The sequence below is a fragment of the Oncorhynchus clarkii genome, chromosome 13 (genome assembly GCF_045791955.1).
Source record: "Oncorhynchus clarkii lewisi isolate Uvic-CL-2024 chromosome 13, UVic_Ocla_1.0, whole genome shotgun sequence".
NCBI lineage: Eukaryota > Metazoa > Chordata > Actinopteri > Salmoniformes > Salmonidae > Oncorhynchus > Oncorhynchus clarkii.
Window position 1 is genome coordinate 17,788,145 of NC_092159.1, and position 22,619 is coordinate 17,810,763.

Here is a 22,619-nt window from a genome sequence, read left to right on the forward strand (position 1 = left end):
GTGTTCTTGTCAATCCATGTATTTGCCAATGGAAGTGATGTGAAGATCTCGTCTGTGTTTATATTTTTCGTTCCAGGAGCTCTCCAAAGGCGTGTTCATTCCGCCGTACAGTCCTCGGACGTATAGGAGCGTAATGAACGCTTCCAGCTTATCCACAGACATGTTGCCTCCTTTCGCCTGGTGCGCCTCAGCTACAGTACAGTCCTTGATGTGCTGCGACATCATACTGCATGTCACATTCCAATGGGGTGCCATTCTTCCCCTTCTCCTCTCGCTCCATCTGAGTTGTTGACACCTGCACAATGGGCATCGTTCGGGCTCTCTTGCGCCGAAGCTGAATCAGATCAGGCTCATAATCAGAATCGCAGCCAGCATCGGAATTCCCCCATTCATCATCATAGTCGATCTCAGCATCAAGTTCCTCCCCTCCATCTGACTCCATTCCATCCAAATCTCGTAGCGTTATCAGCGCTTCTATCACCTCAATTCGCGGTCTTGCGGTAGACTATGAATTACGCACGCATCCGCTTCCGCATCCAGGTCACCTCGTTCTCTTTTCCCTCTGGAGGCTCTTCTCAAAAGGATGTCGCCAGAGTGAAATTTATATAGGCTACCATTCCCAGACCCACTTTAGTTTAGAGATTATAATTAAAATAATTATTAGCCTAAGTGTTTACTACTACAAAACGAAATACTTATGCACACTAGTTTAGAGCCAGTTTATTAGTTATTATTCATGACAGTTAAACCTATATAGCAAATACATGTACGTGTTATAATTATAAAGTTCTATGAAGTTATTTTGACGTCTGCTCCCTTCACGTCTAGGATAATGTAGCCTTGTAAACTTACCTTAGCCAGCCTATCTGAAGTCATGGATGTAGTAGGAAAAAGGTGGGTAGACCTTAATCACAAATAAAAGGCGAGTAAACTGAGTTTCCTTGCTTCTTACAGTTTTACTATCCTATATTATAACACTATATAACAGTGTTTGTTGTCTATCATAACTCATGCATGACTAAATGCATGTCTGGAGCAGCATTCTGGTCATTGGGGGGAGTGGAAGAGGAGGGCAGGGGAGAGAGGAGGGGGAGTGGGGAGTATGGGGGTGGTGGTAGCGAAAGATGATAACGTTAAGCAAGTGCCAATGAACTATAGTAGGAATGAATGAATCTGATAGATGACTAAAATGTACATGTGAAATTTAAATTAGACGTTATCACCACCTCCCAGATACCCTTTCCACTCTTTTCTCCTTTCCCCTTTTCACCTGTCATTAGCCCCCCCTCTCCCTCGTCAGCCCCAGCTCACAAAGTTCAAGCAGGCCTAGCATAAGCTAACAAAGATTTACAAATTCAGTTAAAATAGGCTACACAGAATACATTAAACAGCAGTAGCATAAATATTTTTAATTTGTTAGATTACATAGCTGCTGTGTTGTTTTTTAAATTAAAATGTTCAACAATTCCATGGCCATATTATGTTTAGGCTACATTTGGTCTGAGATTACATTTAACCTAATTGATGGTGGACAAAAATGATCTAACCTCTGAAATGTGTACCGGGTTTGAACAGGGCCACCTTCAGTTGCAAAACGTTCTCGTTCTTGCAGATAGAAATTAACGTCATTCATTATTGTAAATATCGGCATGTTTGTTCGACATAGCATATGTCTATCTGGATGTTCCAAAACGTTGTGTCCTGCTGAACGCGCCCTGTTCTTGACTTTTAGCACTTTTGCGCGTATCTTGTTTTGACGAGAAACCGCAACGGAGTTAGAAGCTGCCTCCTCGACCTATTTTAAAACACGTACATTTACTGAGACGCAGTGATGGACCAGAATAAAGTGAGACAATCAAAGTAACTATGGAATTGCATTATGTGTTTGCTATTAAATTAGAGTTAATAAAGTTGCAATGGGATGAATGCATGCCGTATTTTAGCTAGTTATTTTCTGTCTATTCGTGGGCTAGCCCAGCACCAAGGAACGGATGTAAAGACACGCGGAAGCGAGTTCAGTGTTTTGACGATGTAGTCAGAGGTATTTTTGCATGTATACATCATTTGAGATGATTTCCCCCCTCTACATAATCCATTGCTAGTGTTGAAGGCCAGGGATTACACTGCATTCGTGTACCGTTAAAGCTCCCTGTTTTTTGTTTTGCAATTCTGTTTTTGAGCTGATCCTAAACGACCTTATTCAAAGAAAAAAAAAATAGGGCCTAAATGGATAGGTCCTCCGTGTTGTCAGTTTGTGTCTTCTTTAGGTAGCCTATTTAACTGAATTGATTTATTAGCAAATCATTTCTAATCTGTGAGCAGACTTTGAATTGAGGCAGTCTTGCCAGTGCATTACTGTAGCCCCATACACACATCACTATTGCTATTACAGTTAGGAAGACAATATCCAATATCTGTGTTACAGGTCTATGGTTGGTAGTGGGATCTTCTTTTCTTCATCACATGAGGGAGGGGGTAGCCTGCCTTACTGCCCTCTTCACAGATACCTGCCTCATCCTTGGAGGGAAACAATCCTTGGTCATAGGAAATCCGCCTCTCCTGATTTGAGGAAAATGTTTCACCCTGGGAGAGAGAACCATCAGACTGGACCAAGGTAAGACAATTAGTCATTTGAACAGAGGACAAGATCAAAATGAGCCTATGGAAAATGTGTCATTTAGAATACACAGTAGGTCTATTTTATGTTCATATAAGCATTGTCACATTGTATAAATGATTGGAGACGAGTGCAGGAATACGTCATAGGGTTTTTTAATACTCCACCCAAAAATACAACATGCCATGAAAAGGCATCGGGACGAAGACCAAAACAAACACTTATACAAAAACACAGGGATGTAAACCCAAACAAAAGAGTGAGGTTAAACCTCTAATAAATACATAGGACGAGACCCGTAATAACAAGTGCACAAAACACGCAGCACGAAAGCTGGAACAAAGCACAGGTAGGAGAGAGCGAGGTAAGTTGTCAAACTGTTCGTACCTCCAACACTAGAGGCGCCATCTCAAAAATCTCATTTGTAATTTCAATTTTACCTTTATTTATCCAGGTTTTTCTCATTGAGATAATATCTCTTTTTCAAGAGAGACCTGGTCCAATAGCATCAGGGGGAACAACGTTTCAGACAAAACAACTTACATACACTAACACAACATTAAACAAAACTATAAAACACACATACAGTACAACAATGACATATTACGGTACATTAAAAACACAAACATCTTGACTAAAAACAGCTGGCCTAAAAACAATGACACTCTTCTATGATATATACATCGATCAAGTGTTTAAACTCCACCAACTAAACTAGATCATCACATTTTAAAATGTTCAGGAGAGAATTCCAGGACCACGGTGCTAAGTAACTAAAACTATTTCTACCATGACCTGTTCTAATTTTTGGTACTGTTAGAAGCAAATCAGAATGGGGCCGTAATTGATATTTATTTACTGACCTGACTAAAAATGAACAGAGATATAATGGCATTTTACCCAATATGGCCTTATAAATCAGTGTATACCAGTGTTTAATCCTATGTGACGATGTGAAATGGCTAGCTAGTTAGCGGTGGTGCGCGCTAATAGCGTTTCGATCGGTGACATCACTCGCTCTGAGACCTTGAAGTAGTGGAAGCAATACTGTTACACCTACGCAAGGTCAATGACGACCAGCCAATGATGTGTTAGACGTTTCTGATTTGTAATGAACCTGAGGGCTGCATGATACACTAAGTCAAGTGCTCTCAGGGTAGTGGCTGAGGCCTGCATATATATATATATACAGTGCCTTGCGAAAGTATTCGGCCCCCTTGAACTTTGCGACCTTTTGCCACATTTCAGGCTTCAAACATAAAGATATAAAACTGTATTTTTTTGTGAAGAATCAACAAGAAGTGGGACACAATCATGAAGTGGAACGACATTTATTGGATATTTCAAACTTTTTTAACAAATCAAAAACTGAAAAATTGGGCGTGCAAAATTATTCAGCCCCCTTTACTTTCAGTGCAGCAAACTCTCTCCAGAAGTTCAGTGAGGATCTCTGAATGATCCAATGTTGACCTAAATGACTAATGATGATAAATACAATCCACCTGTGTGTAATCAAGTCTCCGTATAAATGCACCTGCACTGTGATAGTCTCAGAGGTCCGTTAAAAGCGCAGAGAGCATCATGAAGAACAAGGAACACACCAGGCAGGTCCGAGATAATGTTGTGAAGAAGTTTAAAGCCGGATTTGGATACAAAAAGATTTCCCAAGCTTTAAACATCCCAAGGAGCACTGTGCAAGCGGTAATATTGAAATGGAAGGAGTATCAGACCACTGCAAATCTACCAAGACCTGGCCGTCCCTCTAAACTTTCAGCTCATACAAGGAGAAGACTGATCAGAGATGCAGCCAAGAGGCCCATGATCACTCTGGATGAACTGCAGAGATCTACAGCTGAGGTGGGAGACTCTGTCCATAGGACAACAATCAGTCGTATATTGCACAAATCTGGCCTTTATGGAAGAGTGGCAAGAAGAAAGCCATTTCTTAAAGATATCCATAAAAAGTGTCGTTTAAAGTTTGCCACAAGCCACCTGGGAGACACACCAAACATGTGGAAGAAGGTGCTCTGGTCAGATGAAACCAAAATTGAACTTTTTGGCAACAATGCAAAACGTTATGTTTGGCGTAAAAGCAACACAGCTGAACACACCATCCCCACTGTCAAACATGGTGGTGGCAGCATCATGGTTTGGGCCTGCTTTTCTTCAGCAGGGACAGGGAAGATGGTTAAAATTGATGGGAAGATGGATGGAGCCAAATACAGGACCATTCTGGAAGAAAACCTGATGGAGTCTGCAAAAGACCTGAGACTGGGACGGAGATTTGTCTTCCAACAAGACAATGATCCAAAACATAAAGCAAAATCTACAATGGAATGGTTCAAAAATAAACATATCCAGGTGTTAGAATGGCCAAGTCAAAGTCCAGACCTGAATCCAATCGAGAATCTGTGGAAAGAACTGAAAACTGCTGTTCACAAATGCTCTCCATCCAACCTCACTGAGCTCGAGCTGTTTTGCAAGGAGGAATGGGAAAAAATTTCAGTCTCTCGATGTGCAAAACTGATAGAGACATACCCCAAGCGACTTACAGCTGTAATCGCAGCAAAAGGTGGCGCTACAAAGTATTAACTTAAGGGGGCTGAATAATTTTGCACGCCCAATTTTTCAGTTTTTGATTTGTTAAAAAAGTTTGAAATATCCAATAAATGTCGTTCCACTTCATGATTGTGTCCCACTTGTTGTTGATTCTTCACAAAAAAATACAGTTTTATATCTTTATGTTTGAAGCCTGAAATGTGGCAAAAGGTCGCAAAGTTCAAGGGGGCCGAATACTTTCGCAAGGCACTGTATATTTTAAGCCAGGTTTCAGAAAGCATAAATACATCCGGGTCGGCAGTTTTTATCCATATATTCACAAAATCAAGCTTCGGCAGAAGACTTCTTACATTCATATGCAAAAACTTCAGGCCACTCTGACTACTTAATTCGGCAGGGATGTCAGGACCTGGGTTAGACCGGACATTTCCAGACAATAGAAGCAGCAAGATAATGGCAAGTCTAGATCGAGGGTTACAACATTTGGAGTTAGACGTGAGAATCCATAGTCTTTAACGCCACATATTTCAGGAGATGTGTAAAGTCCAGAGACATGGTTAAGTACCAAGAGAACAGTCCTGACATGTAAGCGCATGAGTACCATTTCTCCCATATTGTTCGGGAGAAATGTGCATAGTTCTCATGTGCATTTCCGGAGCAAGCGTGGGGTTTCTCACAACACTCGAGGGAGAAACAATCATATATTTCCTCATTCACAGTGCAACGGGCTCTAAATGTATCGCCAACATTGTAAAAGCCAAGGGTAGACACCAGCAAAATGAACAACAGCATCATGTTTGTTAAATGGCCTAAAAGTCACTAATCAAATAGTTCAACCCGCTGACCAAAAAAGTCAGCGATGTATGCGTGTGATGTAAACGAGCAAAGGTCCGGGGAGAGTGTGAGAAAGTGGCGAGGGAACCTGTACAATAATGGGAGAGATAAGACCAAATAGATACTTGGTGGGACAACATGTTCTATGTTCAACTTCCTGTTCACATGTGGTCAAGGTCACTCTAATCTGAGGTGGGCACAAGTTTCTTATTTCCCCCCCTCAAAAGTAAAAAATTGTCACTTTACATTGTATGCAATAAACTTTATTAGGTGTGAATGTTCAAAATTATAGTTTTGCACGGAGTAGAGCAATAACGTGTCTTTTGATACTTTAGCTGCAGTCCGTTGTTGAGCTAACCTTGAGATTTTTGCCAACATTAGCACACATGCCAGTTTGGGGCAAGTTGTTTCAATGACCTTGGGTCAAGTCTTCACGTGTGACAACTTGCCCCAGTATACATAGACGCATAGAACATGCTCAAAAAACATTGTGATATTGTGTAATCAGCTCTGATAATAGTATTAAATGTTACTGTAAATGGATTATTATATATACACACATGTGTAGTTTAGAGCAGCAGACATATCCCTGGACTACACAAGACAGGCTCTGGCATGTGTGTGTCTACTAACACACTACATGCCTACCGAATGAGACCGTACTGTATATTCACACACACACTACTTCATACAGTGTCATGAATTTCGTGTGGTTGTTATGAATTGCATTGTGGCAACAAGGATAGTAGACATGGAGGTGGGCGTAATAAGCCTGTAATGAATATGTCATTTCAATGAGGAAATGTGTTTTTGAGGGAAAGAAGAAAGGAAGGAAGGAAGGAAAAGAAAGAGGGGAAGGAAAGAAAGATGGTTGGAAATGATAAAAGAAAGACAGAGAATGGCAGCACACCACCTGCCATAATGTTAAAGGCAGTGAGGCAGGGTGAAGTTGCAGAACAAATCAACCAGGAGTACAGCGAAGGAACTTGACATAAATTACCGTACTCTGACTCTGTATTGTCAAAAGGTTACCAGAGAAGAAGTTGAAAATCAGACAGCCGCGCCAACAGTGGTTGGCTATACAAAGCCACGGCAGGTTTTTTTACACCTGATTTGGAGATGAAGATTGTTCAGTGTATTACTAGGTCAGCTGACATTTATGTTGGTCTTTCGCCAAGTGAGGTCAGAAGTTTGCTGTGGCACACCAGCTGAAGTTCGCGCCAATGTGGGCAGAAAAAGAAAAGGCCAGCCCGGAGTGGTTTACAGGCTTCTTAAAGCGGCACCCAACGCCATTGCTGAGGAAGCCAGAGGAAACTAGCCTTACCAGGGCAAGTAGCTTCAACAAAGAAAATGTTAACGCTTTCTTCGACAATGTAGCAGAAGTGATACAAAGATATCAATTTGGACCAGAAGACATATGGAATGTCGATAAAACTGGGGTGGCCACTGTACATAAACCTGACAAAGTGATAGGCAGACCTGGATTCAAATAAGTAGGGTCACTGACCTCCGCTGAAAGGGGAACCCTCGTCACACTGGCCTGTGCTGTCTCAGCCACAGGGAATAGTATACCTCCGTATTTTATATCCACCCCGTGTCAACTTCCGCGATCATGTCCTGAGCCACCTGGCAGCAAAAGAGGGGACAAATCCGTCTGGGTGGATGAAAGATGTGCACTTTGTTGACTTCCTGAAACATTGTCAAGCATACGAAGTGCTCAAAGGAGAAGACCTGTTTACTCCTTTTGGACAAAACCAAGTGTCTCATCTGTCCATTGATGGACTCAATTATGCCAAAGAAAATGGCATAATTATGCTGTCATTCAAACCCCATTGCTCTCATCGGCTTCAACCCTTAGACAGGTCTGTCTACAGGCCGCCAAAGAGGCACATTAACACCGCGTGTGATGCCTGGATGAGGAACAATCCCGGGAAGACAATGTCAATTTATGACATTCATGGGATTGTGGGTACAACCTTACAACAGGGATGTATTTCTGGAAACCGAGTTTGCGCCATCCTACGTTACAGATCACCCCATTCAGAACCCATCCCTGCCAGGCCCCAGCACTATTCCAGCCCTGCCAGGCCCCAGCACCAACCTGCCAGGCCCTAGCACAATTTCAGCCCTGCCAAGCCCCAGCACCAACCCTGCCCTGCCAGGCCCCAGCAACATTCCAGCCCTGCCAGGCCCCAGCACCAACCTGCCAGGCCCCAGCAACATTCCAGCCCTGCCAGGCCCCAGCACCAACCTGCTAGGCCCTAGCACAATTCCAGCCCTGCCAGGCCCCAGCACCATTTCAGCCCTGCCAGGCCCCAGCACCAACCTGCCAGGCCCCAGCACCATTCCAGCCATGCCAGGCCCCAGCACCAACCTGCCAAGTCCCAGCACCATTCTGGCCCTGCCTAGCACAAGCTCAGACACAGACCTGCCCAGTTTTTATGCTAGCACCAGCTCACCCTTGCCCAACAATGCCATTGCTGACAGCGGACTACCAACTCCAGGAGTAAATGTCAGTTGGCTTTTCATAGCCGATCATTCAGAGTATCTCTACCGCTCATGCTGTCTCTAGAGAGTTGAAAACAGCAGGTCTGGGACAGGTCGCACGTCCGGTGAACAGGCCAGGATTCCATAGCTGCAGGCAGAACAGTTGAAACTGGACCAACAGCATGGCCAGGTGGACTGGGAACAGCAAGGAGTCATCAGGCCAGGTAGTCCTGAGGCATGGTCCTAGGGCTCAGGTACGCAGAGAGAGAGAGAGAATTATAGAGAGCATACTTAAATTCATACAGGACACAGGATAAAACAGGAGAAATACTCCAGATATAACAGACTGACCCTAGCCCCCCGACACAAACTACTGCAGCATAAATACTGTAGGCTGAGACTGGAGGGGTCGGGAGACACTGTGGCCCCAACCGATGAGACCCCCAGACAGGGCCAAACAGGCAGGATATAACCCCACTCACTTTGCCAAAGCACAGCCCCCACACCACTAGAGGGATCTTCAACCACCAACTTACCATCCTGAGACAAGGCCGAGTATAGCCCACAAAGAAAGGGAAGTAAGGGATTGAGTCAAAATCTGGATCTGCAAAGAACAAGGTAGCTAAAAAAAGCAAAATTGTAGAAGAGTCATCATCAGATGAAGAGGAGTGCTTCTGCCTCGTCTGTGTGGAGTCATCTTAAAACATCCTTCCAAAGGAGACTTGGGTGAAGTGTGTGAGATGATTCAAATGGGCCCATGATGCTTGCAGGCCAGGCAATTTATGTGTGCCAGAACTGTGACTCTGAAGATGAGTCTGAATAGTCCAGGCTGAATGTACAGGCTGTTACAAAACGGTGCATTAGTGTGTTTAAACACCACCTCTGTTTTGTTAAGACTTTAAACATTCAATCACGTTATCTGCAGCATTCCATTCCGATTCCAACAATTACTGTGGATCTATGTGTACGCCAGAGAACGTGAGATTTCAAAGTTCAAAGTAAAGTGGTCATGCCACTTTATTCATGTGTGTTCTGCATGCATTATTGTTTTGATTAAAAGGCATTATTTTCTGTATTCTCTCGTCAACAGTGTTTTTATTTTGAGTTCTTTAAAAGCACAGTCAACTTAGTGTATCTAAACTTCTGACCAATTGGAATTGCGATACAATGAATTATAAGTGAAATAATCTGCCTGTAAACAATTGTAGATGTCCTAAACGACTTCCCAAAACTATAGTTTGTTAACAAGAAATTTGTGGAGTGGTTGAAAAACTAGTTTTAATGACTCCAACCTAGGTTTATGTAAACTTCCGACTTCAGCTGTAGATCATGCTCCAACAGTCTTCCCAACACAGACTTGACTAATGAGACATGCTGGGTGCGGTCAGTAGAATAGACCAAAATGTTTATATAAACCATGCGCCCCGTCCCAGCATGTCCTGAAACACTTCGTTAATAAAGGCCTGGAAAACTGAATGAGTATTAGACAGGCCAAAAGGCATTTTGAGATGCTCGTAATGGCCCGTGGTGGAAAAGGCCGTTTTCCATTCGTCGCCCGCACGAATGCACACCAGATTGTAGGCGCTCCTCAAGTCCAGATTCGTGAAGTACTGCACCCTGTGCATTTGTTCGATGATGGTTGGGATAAGGGGTAAAGAATAGCTGAACTTAACGGTGGCTTTATTCAGTATTCGATAATCAATGCAGGGGTGCAGTTCCCCATCTTTCTTTTTAACAAAAAAATAAGCTTGAGGAGGCTGGTGATGTGGAGGGGCGGATAAAATCCTGCTGGAGGCTCTCCTGTATGTAGGTCTCCATGGCCTCGGTCTCCGCATAGGAGAGGGGATAGATTTGTCCTCTCGGGAGGGCTGCGTCAGAGAGCAGGTCAATGGGACAGTCCCAGGGGCGATGAGGAGGAAGGCGTGTGCAGATCCTGGTATTCCTCCGGTAACTCCACTTGAGGGGCGTGGTCCGGACTTTCCACCGTAGTGGTGTTGACAGACACCGCGAGACACCTCCCATGACACTCCTGCGACCAACCCAGCAGTCTCCTTTCAGACCAGGAAATAACAGGGTTATGCCAACTCAACCAGGGGACCCCTAAAACAACAGGGTGGGTGGGGGTGTCTATAATCGAAAAGGTGATCTGTTCTAAATTAGTGTCATTTGTCAGCAGAGAAACGGGAACAATGATGTGATGTACGAGCCCTGTCCCTATTGGACAATTATCCAGGGCTCGAACCGGAATGGGTGATTGTCGGGGAAACCAAAGGAATGCGTAATTCGGCGGCCAGTGCTCTATCTAAAAGATTCCCAGCAGCTCCGGAATCAATCAGAACTAACGGGAGTGAGGGGCTAGGGTATTCAGGGAATTTAATGGGAAAACACACTGGTCGAGTTGACAAAAAAGGAGGGGAGATCTTGCATCCTACCTGAGTCGGAGCAGGGGAATTCCCTGGCTTGTCACCTCTTCGCCTATTGGTGGATAGAGGGTAGGTTGGGGAGAAATGACCCCTTTCTCCACAATAGGAGCAGAGGCCCAGATTCCTCCTTCTCCTACGCTCTGCCTCGGGCAAACGTGCAGAGGCCACCTCCATCGGCTCTGGGCACGGAGTAGGTGTAGCCATGGGCTCCCGATTCTATGCAGGTCTTCGACGGGACCGCTGGAGGTTGTCCAAATGGATCGCCATGCGGATGAGCTGGTTGAGTGACAGGTTGTCATCACGGCAGTACAACTCCATCTGTACCTCCTTCCGCGGTCCGCTGCGGAACACAGTGACTAGAGGTGACTCGTTCCCTCCGGTGGAGGCCGCGATGTTCCGGAACTCCACGGTGAACTCCAAGGCGGTCCTAGATCTCTGGCGTAGTCGGAGGAGGCAGTCAACCCCCTCTTGGCCATCCACAGGATGATCAAACACAGAGCGGAAGAGGAGGGTGAAGCGCTCGTAGGACTTGACCTCGGGTCCGCCCGTTTCCCAAACTGTGGCACCCCAGTCCAGGGCCCGTCCGGTCAGTGCCGAGATGACGGTGGCAACCCTATCTCTCCCGGAGACAGCCAGGTCTCATTGCAGAAGGAATCCCTTGTATCTCGCTGGAGCGCCGTCAAAGTGCTCCGAGAGGGACAGGGCTATTCCGCGGACCGGCTCAGATGGGACGGAGGCAGGTAGTGGTGTTGTGGGGGCTGGTGCAGGATCCGGTGCTGGAGACAGGAGGGACTGCACATTCCCCTCCAAACACAGGATGGTTGCCAGCACACTGTCCGTGGCGTTGCCGAGTCTGGAGAGACATTCTTTGTGATGCTGAACTGTCTCTACGATGGTCATCAGCTCGGTCTTTCCTGCTGTCTCCATTTAGATAGGTTGGCTATTCTGTCACGCTGTATAATGATAGGAGACAAGCGCAGGAATACGTAATAGGGTTTTTTATTTATCTATCCTAACTAAAGAGTAAGGTGTAAACCTCTAAATAATACACAGGATGAAACCCATAAAACAAGTGCACAATAACACGTAACATGGAAGCCGATACAACATAGCACAGGTACTTACAAGACCAACGGATATGGGCCAATAACCGACAAGGACAATGGGGAACACAGGGCACATTTATACACATACAGTACTAATCAGGGGGAATGGGAACCAGGTGTGCGTAATGAGACAAGACAGTCCGGGGTTGGTGGTAATGAATCCAGTTCAGTGATGCCTAGAAGGCCAGTGACGTAGACCTGGTGAACGGAATGAGCAGCAGTACCAAGGGGGATCCATGACAAAGAGGCTCAAGAGGGTCAACTGGTGTGCTCTCACAATAATAGACTATACAGTTAACATACAATATGGTTAAAACCCTTCAGAAATTACATGTACTGTTTTGTCTATTTAACAGGGATGTCTCTAACTCCAATGTGGTAAAACTCAGCAATAAGCTCAAAGCCACCCTGAAGAAAAAGTACCAAAGTCCGCCAGGGGGGGAAACTGAGCATCCATTTTATATTCATTGTGATGTCCAGTATCCACCTGGTGAAAGTGGAGAGGTGAACCAACATGAGTACATTCAAATTAAGCCAACTTTCAGGAAGAGACACCAATGGAGATGCTCACCCTTGAGCTTATACTTTGATTCTGAACTAGACGACGAGCGAGTCAGAATAGCGCTGACAAAGGGCGTCTCTGGTATTGGCAAAACAAGCCAGGTGCGGATGATTATTCTTAACTGGGCAGAGGGAAAAGGAAACCAGCAATGTACTCTCATATTTCCCCTTCCTTTCCGGGAGCTGAATTTGCTGAAGGAGAGACTGAGTCTGATTGAACTTCTTTACAAGTTTTTCCCAGAATTGAAAGAACCTGGAATTTACAACTTGGAGAACTTCAGAGTTGCGTTCATTCTTGACGGGCTGGATGAATTTCGACGTCCTCTCGACTTCAAGAACAGCCCGATAGTGACCGATGTCACAGAGCCCTCCTCCGTGCCAGCACTGCTGACAAACCTCATTAACGGTAACCTTCTTCCCTCCGCCGCTCACATATGGATTACATCCAGACCTGAAGCAGTCCATCACATCCCTCTTCAGTACATCAACGAAGTGACAGAAATCGAAGGCTTCACGGACTCTCAGAAAGAGGAGTTCTTCAGGAGAGCAATCATTCACACGGACCAGGCCAATGCAATTATCCACCACTTGAAGTGCTCAAAAAGCCTCTATGTTTTGTGCCAGATACCTATTATCTGTTCGATTTCTGCATCAGTCCTCGTTAGACAGACATGGCTATCCGATAAAGAATGTGACCCCGGAGCTCTGACTCCAATGTACACTGACCTACTCGCCCTGTTGCAAACACAGAATCAGAATACACAGAAGATGGCTATTAAATTGGGGGAACTAGCCTTTAAGCAGTTGGTGAAAGGCAACACGGTTTTCTACAGGGAAGACCTACAAGAGTGTGACATTAACTGTGATGAGGGGTCAGAGTTTGCAAAAGTAAGCATACCCATCTTCAGGGAGGATATTGGGCTGCACCAAAAGAAGATCTACTACTTTGGGCATACCACCATTCAGGAGTTCTTTGCTGCAATGTGGTTTAATCGATCCTGCAACAGCCTAGATGAAAACCTGAGGAATGCAGTGGACATGGCCTTGCAGAGCAAAAACGGAAAGCTGGACCTCTTCCTCCGGTTCCTCCTAGGCTTCTTGCAGAGCTTCATCCAGTCAATCGCAGAGGCCGGCTACAACTCGTCGGAGACACTGACTGAAACGGTAGAGTATATCAAGAAGAAGGTTATGGAGAATCCCGCTTCACCGAGGACCCTCAACCTGCTGAACTGCCTGACGGAACTGGGTGACAGCTCTTTAGAAACTGATGGTGTGAGCTTTTTCAATACGGGAATCCCCCCAGATGCCAAATACCCACGTGCACATTGGTCTGACCTGGCTGCTGTGTTATTGGCATCGGAGTCTGGGCCAATAGACATGCTTGGGTTGGAAGTAAAGAAGAGAGGAGACGAGGAACTTCTGAGGATGCTGCCAGTGATCAAAGCTTCCCAGACAGCCACGTATGTACCTGGTCATTTAACAATACCAGCTATTACAGTGAGCTCCAAAAGTATTAGGAAAGTGACACATTTGTTGTAGTTTTGGCTCTGTACTCCAGCACTTTTGGATGTGATATAATAACATTTTCATCCACATTGGGTGAACCGTTTAGAAATTACAGCACTTTTTGTACATAGGCTATTCCCTCCATTTTATAGGACTAAAATGATTGTGTTTAGAAACGTTTTCTATTCTTATTTACAATGAAAGTGACTCCAAAATGACACAATAGATTATTTACCATGCATTTCTATTGGACACAAAATAATCTGAAACAACCAAAACAGACAGCAAAAACATCCTATGTCCTATGAATATGGGACCAAATACTTCACTTGTGACTACAAGTCACAAAAGTGAATTCGGCCCAATATTTTTGGTCCCTTAAAATGGGGGGACTATGTACAAAAAGTGCTGTAATTTCTAAACGGTTCACCCGTTACGGTTTAAAACACCCTTAAAGTAAAGCCGACCGTCTGCATTTTAGATTCATAGTCATTGTATCATTCTGAATCCAAAGTGTTGAAGTACAGAACAAACAAAAAATGTGTCACTAACTCAATACTTTTGGCGCACACTACCAATGTCTATAGCACAAGATAATTATCTTCCCTGTGATGTAATTCAGGTTTGTTGGACCCGTCTTCTGGTCATTACACAGTTCTGTTGGTTTAATGCTTGCATGTCTATGTTCTTTTTTTATTCCCTAACCCTCCTTCTTACCAGGCTGTCATATCACAAACTAACAGAGAAATCCTGTGAATGTCTGGCCTCGGCGCTCACCTCAAAGGTGTCCAATCTGAAAACTCTGAACCTGAGTTTCAACACGCTGAAGGACTCAGGAGTGCAGCTGTTGGCGGCCGGCTTGGCCAAGCCACACTGCCGACTGGAGAGACTGAAACTGTCCGGCTGCAGGGTGAAACAGAATGGCTTTGCAGCTCTGGCCAAAGCTCTCAAATCCAACCCCTCGCACCTGCGAGAGCTGGATCTGAGTGGCAACGAACCGGGAGAATCGGGGGTGTTTCATCTCGTTGACGGACTGAAGGTTGTCAATTGCAAACTGCAGATCCTGAAGTGAGTATTGAGTCAATGGCTAGGAAACCCGTTCTGATCATGTGTGTACACAATTGTAACATCATTGAATTCAGTTCCCCTATGGGTTTATCCTACGGTTTGATGCAAATTAAGTTCTCCTCATAAGGAAATACAGTTTATCTTCTAAACTAATTTACATAAATATATTCTTTAAGGGTATAATGTATTTTTATTGAGATAGGAGAGTTATGAGAGTTTGCAAGTCAGAATGTTATGGGTCGGATTTAAACTCATGCCGACTCTGGTAGCCTAGGCTGTACATCTGTGCTGGGGTTCGCAGCACTAACCGCTGTACCACGTCTTCTAAAGTATTATAATCTTCGTTAGGCTCTCAAACTGCAAGCTGGGCCTGGAGCTGAGTCGCGCTCTGGCGGTGTTGCTGATAGACAACCCCAGACACCTGCGAGCGCTGGACGTCAACATGAACAACCTGGGAGACCAGGGGGTGAAGCTGCTCATGGACATACTGAAGTCAACCCAGATATACAAACTGGAGTGAGTACTGCCTGGAGTATTGTAGTACACTCACACATTCCACCTCACTGATTCTAAAGTTGAATGTTCACTGTAGTAAATGTACCATACATTTTCTCTCCACCACCAGGTTGTACTGTTGTCAGCTCACTGAGAAATGCTGTGAGAACATGTTTAGGTGTCTGGCCAACATCCCCAGTCTGAGGGAGCTCAACCTGAGCAACAATAACCTGAAGGACGAGGGGGTCAAGATGCTCTGCAAAGCCTTCAGGCTGCCCGCCTGTCAACTGGAGAAACTCATGTAAGCTAGCTTACCCCACCAAGAGTGTACGGGCCAATCTCCCCTAGCCCCTACTCCATGTAAGATGACAGACTTTGGTTCAAATACTATTTGAAATTTGTTCAAATACTTGTCAGACTTGGGTTGATTGACCTTCCTTGGCACAATGGAACCAATAGAATAGTTGCAAAAGTGCAAACCCTGTCCTCCCATCTAGCTCTCCAGGCAGTCTGAAGGGAACGCTTAAACTCTCTGAAAGATAGTATTTGAACCTTGAATATTGAAGAGTGTTTCTTTTTCTTTACCCTTGTCTCTCTAGTTTGGCAAGCTGTGGCATCACCCTAGTCAGAGAGTTTCATTTCAACTCTATCCTCAAAGAGCTGGATATCAGCAGGAACCATCTGGGCGACTTGGATGACTGGGCCGATGTCTTGTTCTGCTTGTCTTCACTTGAGACCCTCAGGTGAGTTCTGCAAACCTAGCACGTGTGTGTGTGGGGGGGACAACTTTCTCAATGTAATTACCTCTTCTCACCTAGGGTGAGTGACTGTAAACTGACAGAGAAATCCTGTGGGGAGCTGGTTGAAGCTCTCAGCTCCAACCTTACCAACCTGAAAGAGCTGGATCTCTCTAGAAACGACCTGGGAGACCGCGGTGTGAAGACTCTCTACATGGGACTGACGTCCAGGTGTTGTACACTGGAGAGACTGTTGTAAGTAACAGCATTAGAGAGAGTTATAAAGCTCATGGCTTGGTCTATGATATCACACCGCACGCTCTTCAAACAATGAATTATTATAAGCATATTCACAAAATGACTTGGTCATTTGTTAACTGATAAATCACTTGTACAATTTATGTAGTCTTGTTGACCAAAACAAATTGAAGGTCTTTTCTCCCTCTCTGGTGACCTTCTCCAATCTCTTTCTCTCTCTCCCCATCTCTCTCCCCACATTCACCCTTTTTCTCTTTCCACCCTCTCTCTCTCCAGTCTGAGATGCTGTGGGATCACAGTAAAGGGCTGCTCCTCCCTAGCCGTAGCCCTGAAGTCCAGCCACTCCAGCATCACAGAACTAGGCCTGATGGGAAACGACACGGGAGAAGAAGGACTGAGAATTCTCTCTGACATCAGGGACAATCAACGCTACAAACTACAGACTCTAGAGTAAGTCCTGGTGACATCAAAGCGTACAATGATGTTAGTAATTTATTTATAATGACTTTTCTGGCTGTAAATCCCTGTGTGTGTGTGTGTATGTGTGTGTGTGTGTGTCAACTTTTCATAATTGGATTCTGTGGCCCCTCAGTGGAAAATTCTGTTAGAATAGAGATGGAATGAGAACATTATTTTGTTGTGTTATATGTCTATGGTGGTAATACTATTATTTGTTCTAGAATCAACGATTGAGAGAGGTCTTGACTCGCTTGATGGGGTTTTTCTTGGCGTCTCGATCCTCAAGTTCTGTACTCGCTCCGGTCAAAAGGTCTTCACTGTAAAGGGAACAGGATGCTATCTCGGACACAGACTGGGATTTGCATTCAGATGACTGAATTGATCGCTGTACAGGCTGGGATTTGCATTCAGACGACTGAATTGATCGCTGTGCAGACTGGGATTTGCATTCAGACGACTGAATTGATCGCTGTGCAGACTGGGATTTGCATTCAGACGACTGAATTGATCGCTGTACAGACTGGGATTTGCATTCAGACGACTGAATTGATCGCTGTACAGACTGGGATTTGCATTCAGACGACTGAATTGATCGCTGTGCAGACTGGGATTTGCATTCAGACGACTGAATTGATCACTGTGCAGACTGGGATTTGCATTCAGACGACTGAATTGATCGCTGTGCAGACTGGGATTTGCATTCAGACGACTGAATTGATCGCTGTACAGACTGGGATTTGCATTCAGACGACTGAATTGATCGTTGTACAGACTTAAAGAAGTGCCTAAACTTGAAAAAGTGAATTATATAGAATTTTAAAGAGTAGGATGCCCTTTACGATGTAACCACATTGTCTGTACCAAACTAAAGGATGTTACTCAGTACCTTTAACCTCAATCATGCTCAGTAACCTCGAAGTCCATGCAGTACTTTTTGCACATCAATGTCAAGTCAAAACGTTACAGTATATGATGTAGTCTTTACTGAAGAGAAGGGTGATGCTATGTTTTACATAATGACCTTATTCCGTTTTCTTGTTTAGCCAAGGATGTGTCATCATTGGGGGACTATGGTGGGACTGAATAAATGAATAAGCCATTTGAAGACGTTTTCACCTTTACCCAACCCCCCCCCCCAGACTACTCGCACAGTCTTCAACAATACAGGTTCAATAGAACCCTTAGATTGGTGTGATATGAACATGCTAATGAACAGAATGCTACTCCAGACAGCATAGATACAATTGGACAAAACATGGTAGAGCTGAAGTACAAAACTCCATATTGAAAGGTTTAACTTAATAAAATGAGGATCTCTATGGTTAAATCTATGGGCTCCTGAGTGGCGCAGCGGTCTAAGGCACCGCATCTCAGTGTTTGAGGCGTCACTACAGGCACCCTGGTTCGATTCCAGGCTGTATCACAACCGGCTGTTATTGGCCCAGCGTCATCTGGGTTTGGCTGGCTTAGGCAGTTATTGTAAATAAGAATTTGTTCTTAACTGACTTTCCTAGTTAAATAAAAAATAGTTTAAAAAAATCTAAATCATCTTTCCTACCTTTGTATTTAGTGAATAGGGTTGACCAACTTTAACTCCAGATAAGTAAAAACATATATATACATATATATTGTTATTTTTCATTAGTGATTTATGCATTTACCACCACATCACTGAATATCAGCCTTGCATGATTCAACATAGGTTATAAGTTACTGTATATACCACTACAAGCACAGGCTGACAGTTTTTTGGGAGTTTTGTATTTTTTTAACTCATTAAAACGTTCTAAAATTAATGAAAACATGAATTAATAAAAATGTTTATTTTATATATTGTACATGTATTGCTGATAAGTATTAAAACATTCACAAAAAATATAACATTCATTAAAATAAACTGTACTATTAGACGTTGGTGGGGCTCTTTTTCATTACTCAGAAATACTTTATTGGGTCGGAAGATTTAGAAATGGCGCTAATGTTGTAAACCGTGATTGACCACAAACTCCTGCTCAGTAGGTGGTGGCATGCACCTTTAACGTTTGTTTGCGGACCGCCATTATCACAGAAGGAGAAACGAGAGAGGGGTGGCCTGGAAGCGAAACCGAGCAGTGATGCCAATTTAGCACATTTTGTTGCTAGATTTAGCAACTTTTCAGACTACCCTGGCAACTTCTTTTTCAAACAGCACCTGGCAACAAATGTAGCTAGTTTAAAAAATGTATTTGGAACTTTTACCAACTTTTGAAAGGTGACTCAAATGCTAAAATGCACTCACTTTCCCTCTAAATGACACAAAAACGATTTCTCTGTAACATACTTAGTCAAAACAGACGTGCCTGGCTGCAAAAGTGCATTGTGAGTGACGTCAGCAGCAGGCGCTCAGCTCGTGCACAGGCAGCAGCAATTTCAGCAAATTGAAATCATTGTTGGCTGACTGCAGCAACAGTAGTTCGGGTTCGACGAGCCAAATCCAATTAATATAGTTGGTCACGAATGTTTGATGTTGAACAGAACTTACAACATCAATCAACGTGTCTCAATGAAAATTGTACAGAAAAAAAGTGAGAGTCTGTACCTGAACAAATGTCAAATCATATTTTTTGCCGAGATGGCCAGGCAATTTGAGTAACGTTATTGCGTATTCTACGGAATGACATCACAACGTAATTTAGCAACAAATCAACCTTAACTCTAGCAATTTACCCTGAAAATTAGTTGGCAACACTGAAACCGAGACGTACAATAACAAAACCGGAAATTGAGGTGCGAGAAGCGCTGATAACGCTACGAGATTTGAATGAGATGGAGGGGAGGAACTTGATGCTGAGATCGACTCGGATAACGAAAGGGGGAATACTTCATTACATTCTGATTCTGACTGCGATTCTGATTAGGAGCCTGATCTGCCTCGGCGCAAGAGAGCCCGAACGATGCCCACTGTGCAGGCGTCACTAACTGAGATGGAGAGAGAGGAGACGGGGACGGGCGGCACGGTTTCGATTATCAGCACAGAATGGAATCCCAGTGGAGTCGGGCCCTGCACCTTACGCAAAACCCAGAATTGACAGAGCATTCGACTGCTTTCATTGTTTATGTGACATCAGCCATGGCTGTGGCTGAGGCGCACAGAGCAAAATTAGACAAAACGTGGGACATGTCTGAGGATGAGCTGGAAGCGTTCATTGCGCTCCTGTATGTCCAGAACACGCCTTTGGAGAGCCTCTGGTCAGATAGGTATGGGATCACTTTCTTCCGAGACACCATGCCACGGAACCGCTTCAGAGAAATCATGTGATACCTGCGTTTTGATGCAAGAGCGACCAGACGAATGCGCCTGGAAACTGACAAATTCCCCTTAGTATCAGAAGATTGGAATGTTTTTTTTTTACAGAACTGTGCTACCTCTTACAAGCCAGGGGTGAACATCACCGTTGAGGAGCAATGGTTCCCCTCGAAAACGAAATGTCTCTTTACGCATGAAGTTTCGGTTGGCAGCTGACTTCACAGCAAGTATGTGCTGAATGTCTTTCCACATCTGGGGAAAGATGAATCTTAGCGTCCTGAAAATGTGGTGATGAGGCTTGTAGAACCTTACCTTGGCGAGGGTAGGAATGTAAACACAGACGAGATCTTCACATCACTGCCATTGGCAAATAAGTTGATTGACAAGAACACAAGCCTGGTGGGGGTGGTGCCTCCATCTGCATGTAACCAGTCACAAGCAGAGCTGTTATCCACAGCGGTGCTTCGACAAAGCAACAGTTAAGGTTTACAGAAAGAAGCCTAGAAAAAATGTCTGCATCCTGAGTACTATGCATCTGACCGTTGCCATTGGCGGTGACACAAAGAGAAAACCAGAGACCCTGACGCACTATAACAGCAGAAATGTAGGCTATTAGTCCTATACATTTAGGCTACACATTTAGGCGCACCTTGCCATATTTCATGCATTGTGCACTTCTGTAACAAAGAGTAATTTCGTCCTGTTACTGTGCTAATGTTTAGTACTTTATTCCAGGTTGGTGTGGATACGATGGCCAGACAGTTCACGGTGAAAGGGGGTACTCGCCGCTGGCCTGTTGCCGTATTCTACAACCTGCTCGACCTGGCTGCTATCAACTCACACGTTTTGTTCGCCCAGTGTACCGGCAAGACAATGCCAAGGCGGGATTTCATCATGGATCTGGCATGGGAGCTTTGTGAGAACCACATGAGCCAAGACGAAGGCAGCTGCAGCCGCCAAGGAGGCAGCCAAGGCCGCACCGCCTCCTTCCAGGGCACCCATCCAGCTGGGAAGAGAACACAGTGCCAGGTGAAGACGCAGTGTGCACGGAACCAGGCCCATGAAAGCTGTGCACAGTGCCACCGATTTGTTTGTGGGTCTTGCACCCACAAAGGTACGAAGCGGTGCGCTGACTGTGGATCAGAGCAATAGAGGAGAGGAGGAAGAGACTGATTAATGCATGAAAGGCGCATATCCCACTGAAGGTGAGGGCACAATATTGTGTTCAACTCCAATCTAATGACAAATGTTTTATGTCATGGATATTGTCAACGAATATTAACATATGTATATAATGGTTCAAATGTGTTTTGCACTCTTTTTATCAGTCTGTGAATGCATAAATCCCGAGTGGCACAGCGGTCTATGGCACTGCATCTCAGTGCAAGAGGCGTCACTACAGTCCCTGGTTATAATCCAGGCTGTGTCACATCCAGCAGTGATTGGGAGTCCCATAGGGCAGCGCACAATTGGCCCAGCGTTGTCCGGATTTGGCTGGGGTAGGCCGTCATTGTAAGTAAGAATTGTTCTTAACTGACTTGCCTTGTTAAATCAAATAAAAAATGAATTGACCGTGCTTATCCTGAGGGAGATTATTTGATTATTTCTCTGATACTTTTAGCTACTATGCAAGTGAAATTGGTTAAATGATGTTTTTCTCACAAAATGTTATCATTCTTATCATTGATGTGGTCCTCTATGGTTATTTTTTTGTACTCATGCTTTTCCAATCCTATAAATGTTTTATTAACCCCGCACAATTTAATTACATTTAATCAATTGTACTTGTGAATGTAGCTAAAAGTATCCCACAGAAAGCAAGAGGCCAGGCCACTAACAATTTAAAGAGCCAGTGCAGTCAAAATGTCATTTTCCAGTGTTTTATATATATTTACAACCTATGAGGTTGGAATAATATGAATCATAAGGGAAGCATCGCGCTGTCCCAGAAGCTTGGCTGGTGTGTAAAAGTAGTGAATTTAGACCCCCCAAAAAAGGTGTAGCATGAAGCTTAGGCCTACTTCATTATTCTATTTAAAAAATAATTTTCACTGCATTAGGAATAGCGTACACAGACTTTTGGCTTTACGTCCTTCTTCAGTGTATAGGTGCAATTTTATTTGATTTCAAAACCGTTTTTTTTTTTTTTTAGGGAACAACTGATGATAAATAACATTTGATTTGATGAGTAGCGGGGTGCTTTTAATCAGGGTTGCCTCTCAT

The 22,619-nt window shown here is 44.2% G+C and overlaps 1 protein-coding gene across 2 annotated transcripts; it reads left to right on the top strand.

The window, feature by feature from the left end:
- Positions 1-1,751: 1,751 nt before the first annotated feature.
- On the top strand, positions 1,752-18,212 carry LOC139423806 (NACHT, LRR and PYD domains-containing protein 12-like). 2 transcript variants are annotated; one of them, XM_071175441.1, is made up of 10 exons: positions 1,752-1,846; positions 2,426-2,614; positions 12,383-14,047; positions 14,814-15,161; positions 15,510-15,677; positions 15,787-15,957; positions 16,256-16,399; positions 16,475-16,648; positions 16,928-17,101; positions 17,332-18,212. In XM_071175441.1, exons 2-10 carry the CDS (start codon positions 2,430-2,432, stop codon positions 17,342-17,344), a joined length of 3,042 nt encoding a protein of 1,013 aa, XP_071031542.1. In that variant the 5' UTR covers positions 1,752-1,846; positions 2,426-2,429; the 3' UTR covers positions 17,345-18,212. The 2 variants fall into 2 exon arrangements, with proteins under 2 accessions (XP_071031542.1, XP_071031541.1); XM_071175440.1 differs by having other exon boundaries at positions 1,756-1,860.
- Positions 18,213-22,619: the final 4,407 nt, after the last annotated feature.

Coding starts and splice junctions, on each gene's coding strand:
- LOC139423806 (XM_071175440.1), top strand. CDS start 1,832: ATGGACCAGAATAAAGTGAGACAATCAAA. Junction 15,162..15,509: donor TGCAAACTGCAGATCCTGAA/GTGAGTATTGAG, acceptor AATCTTCGTTAG/GCTCTCAAACTGCAAGCTGG. Junction 16,400..16,474: donor TCTTCACTTGAGACCCTCAG/GTGAGTTCTGCA, acceptor CTTCTCACCTAG/GGTGAGTGACTGTAAACTGA.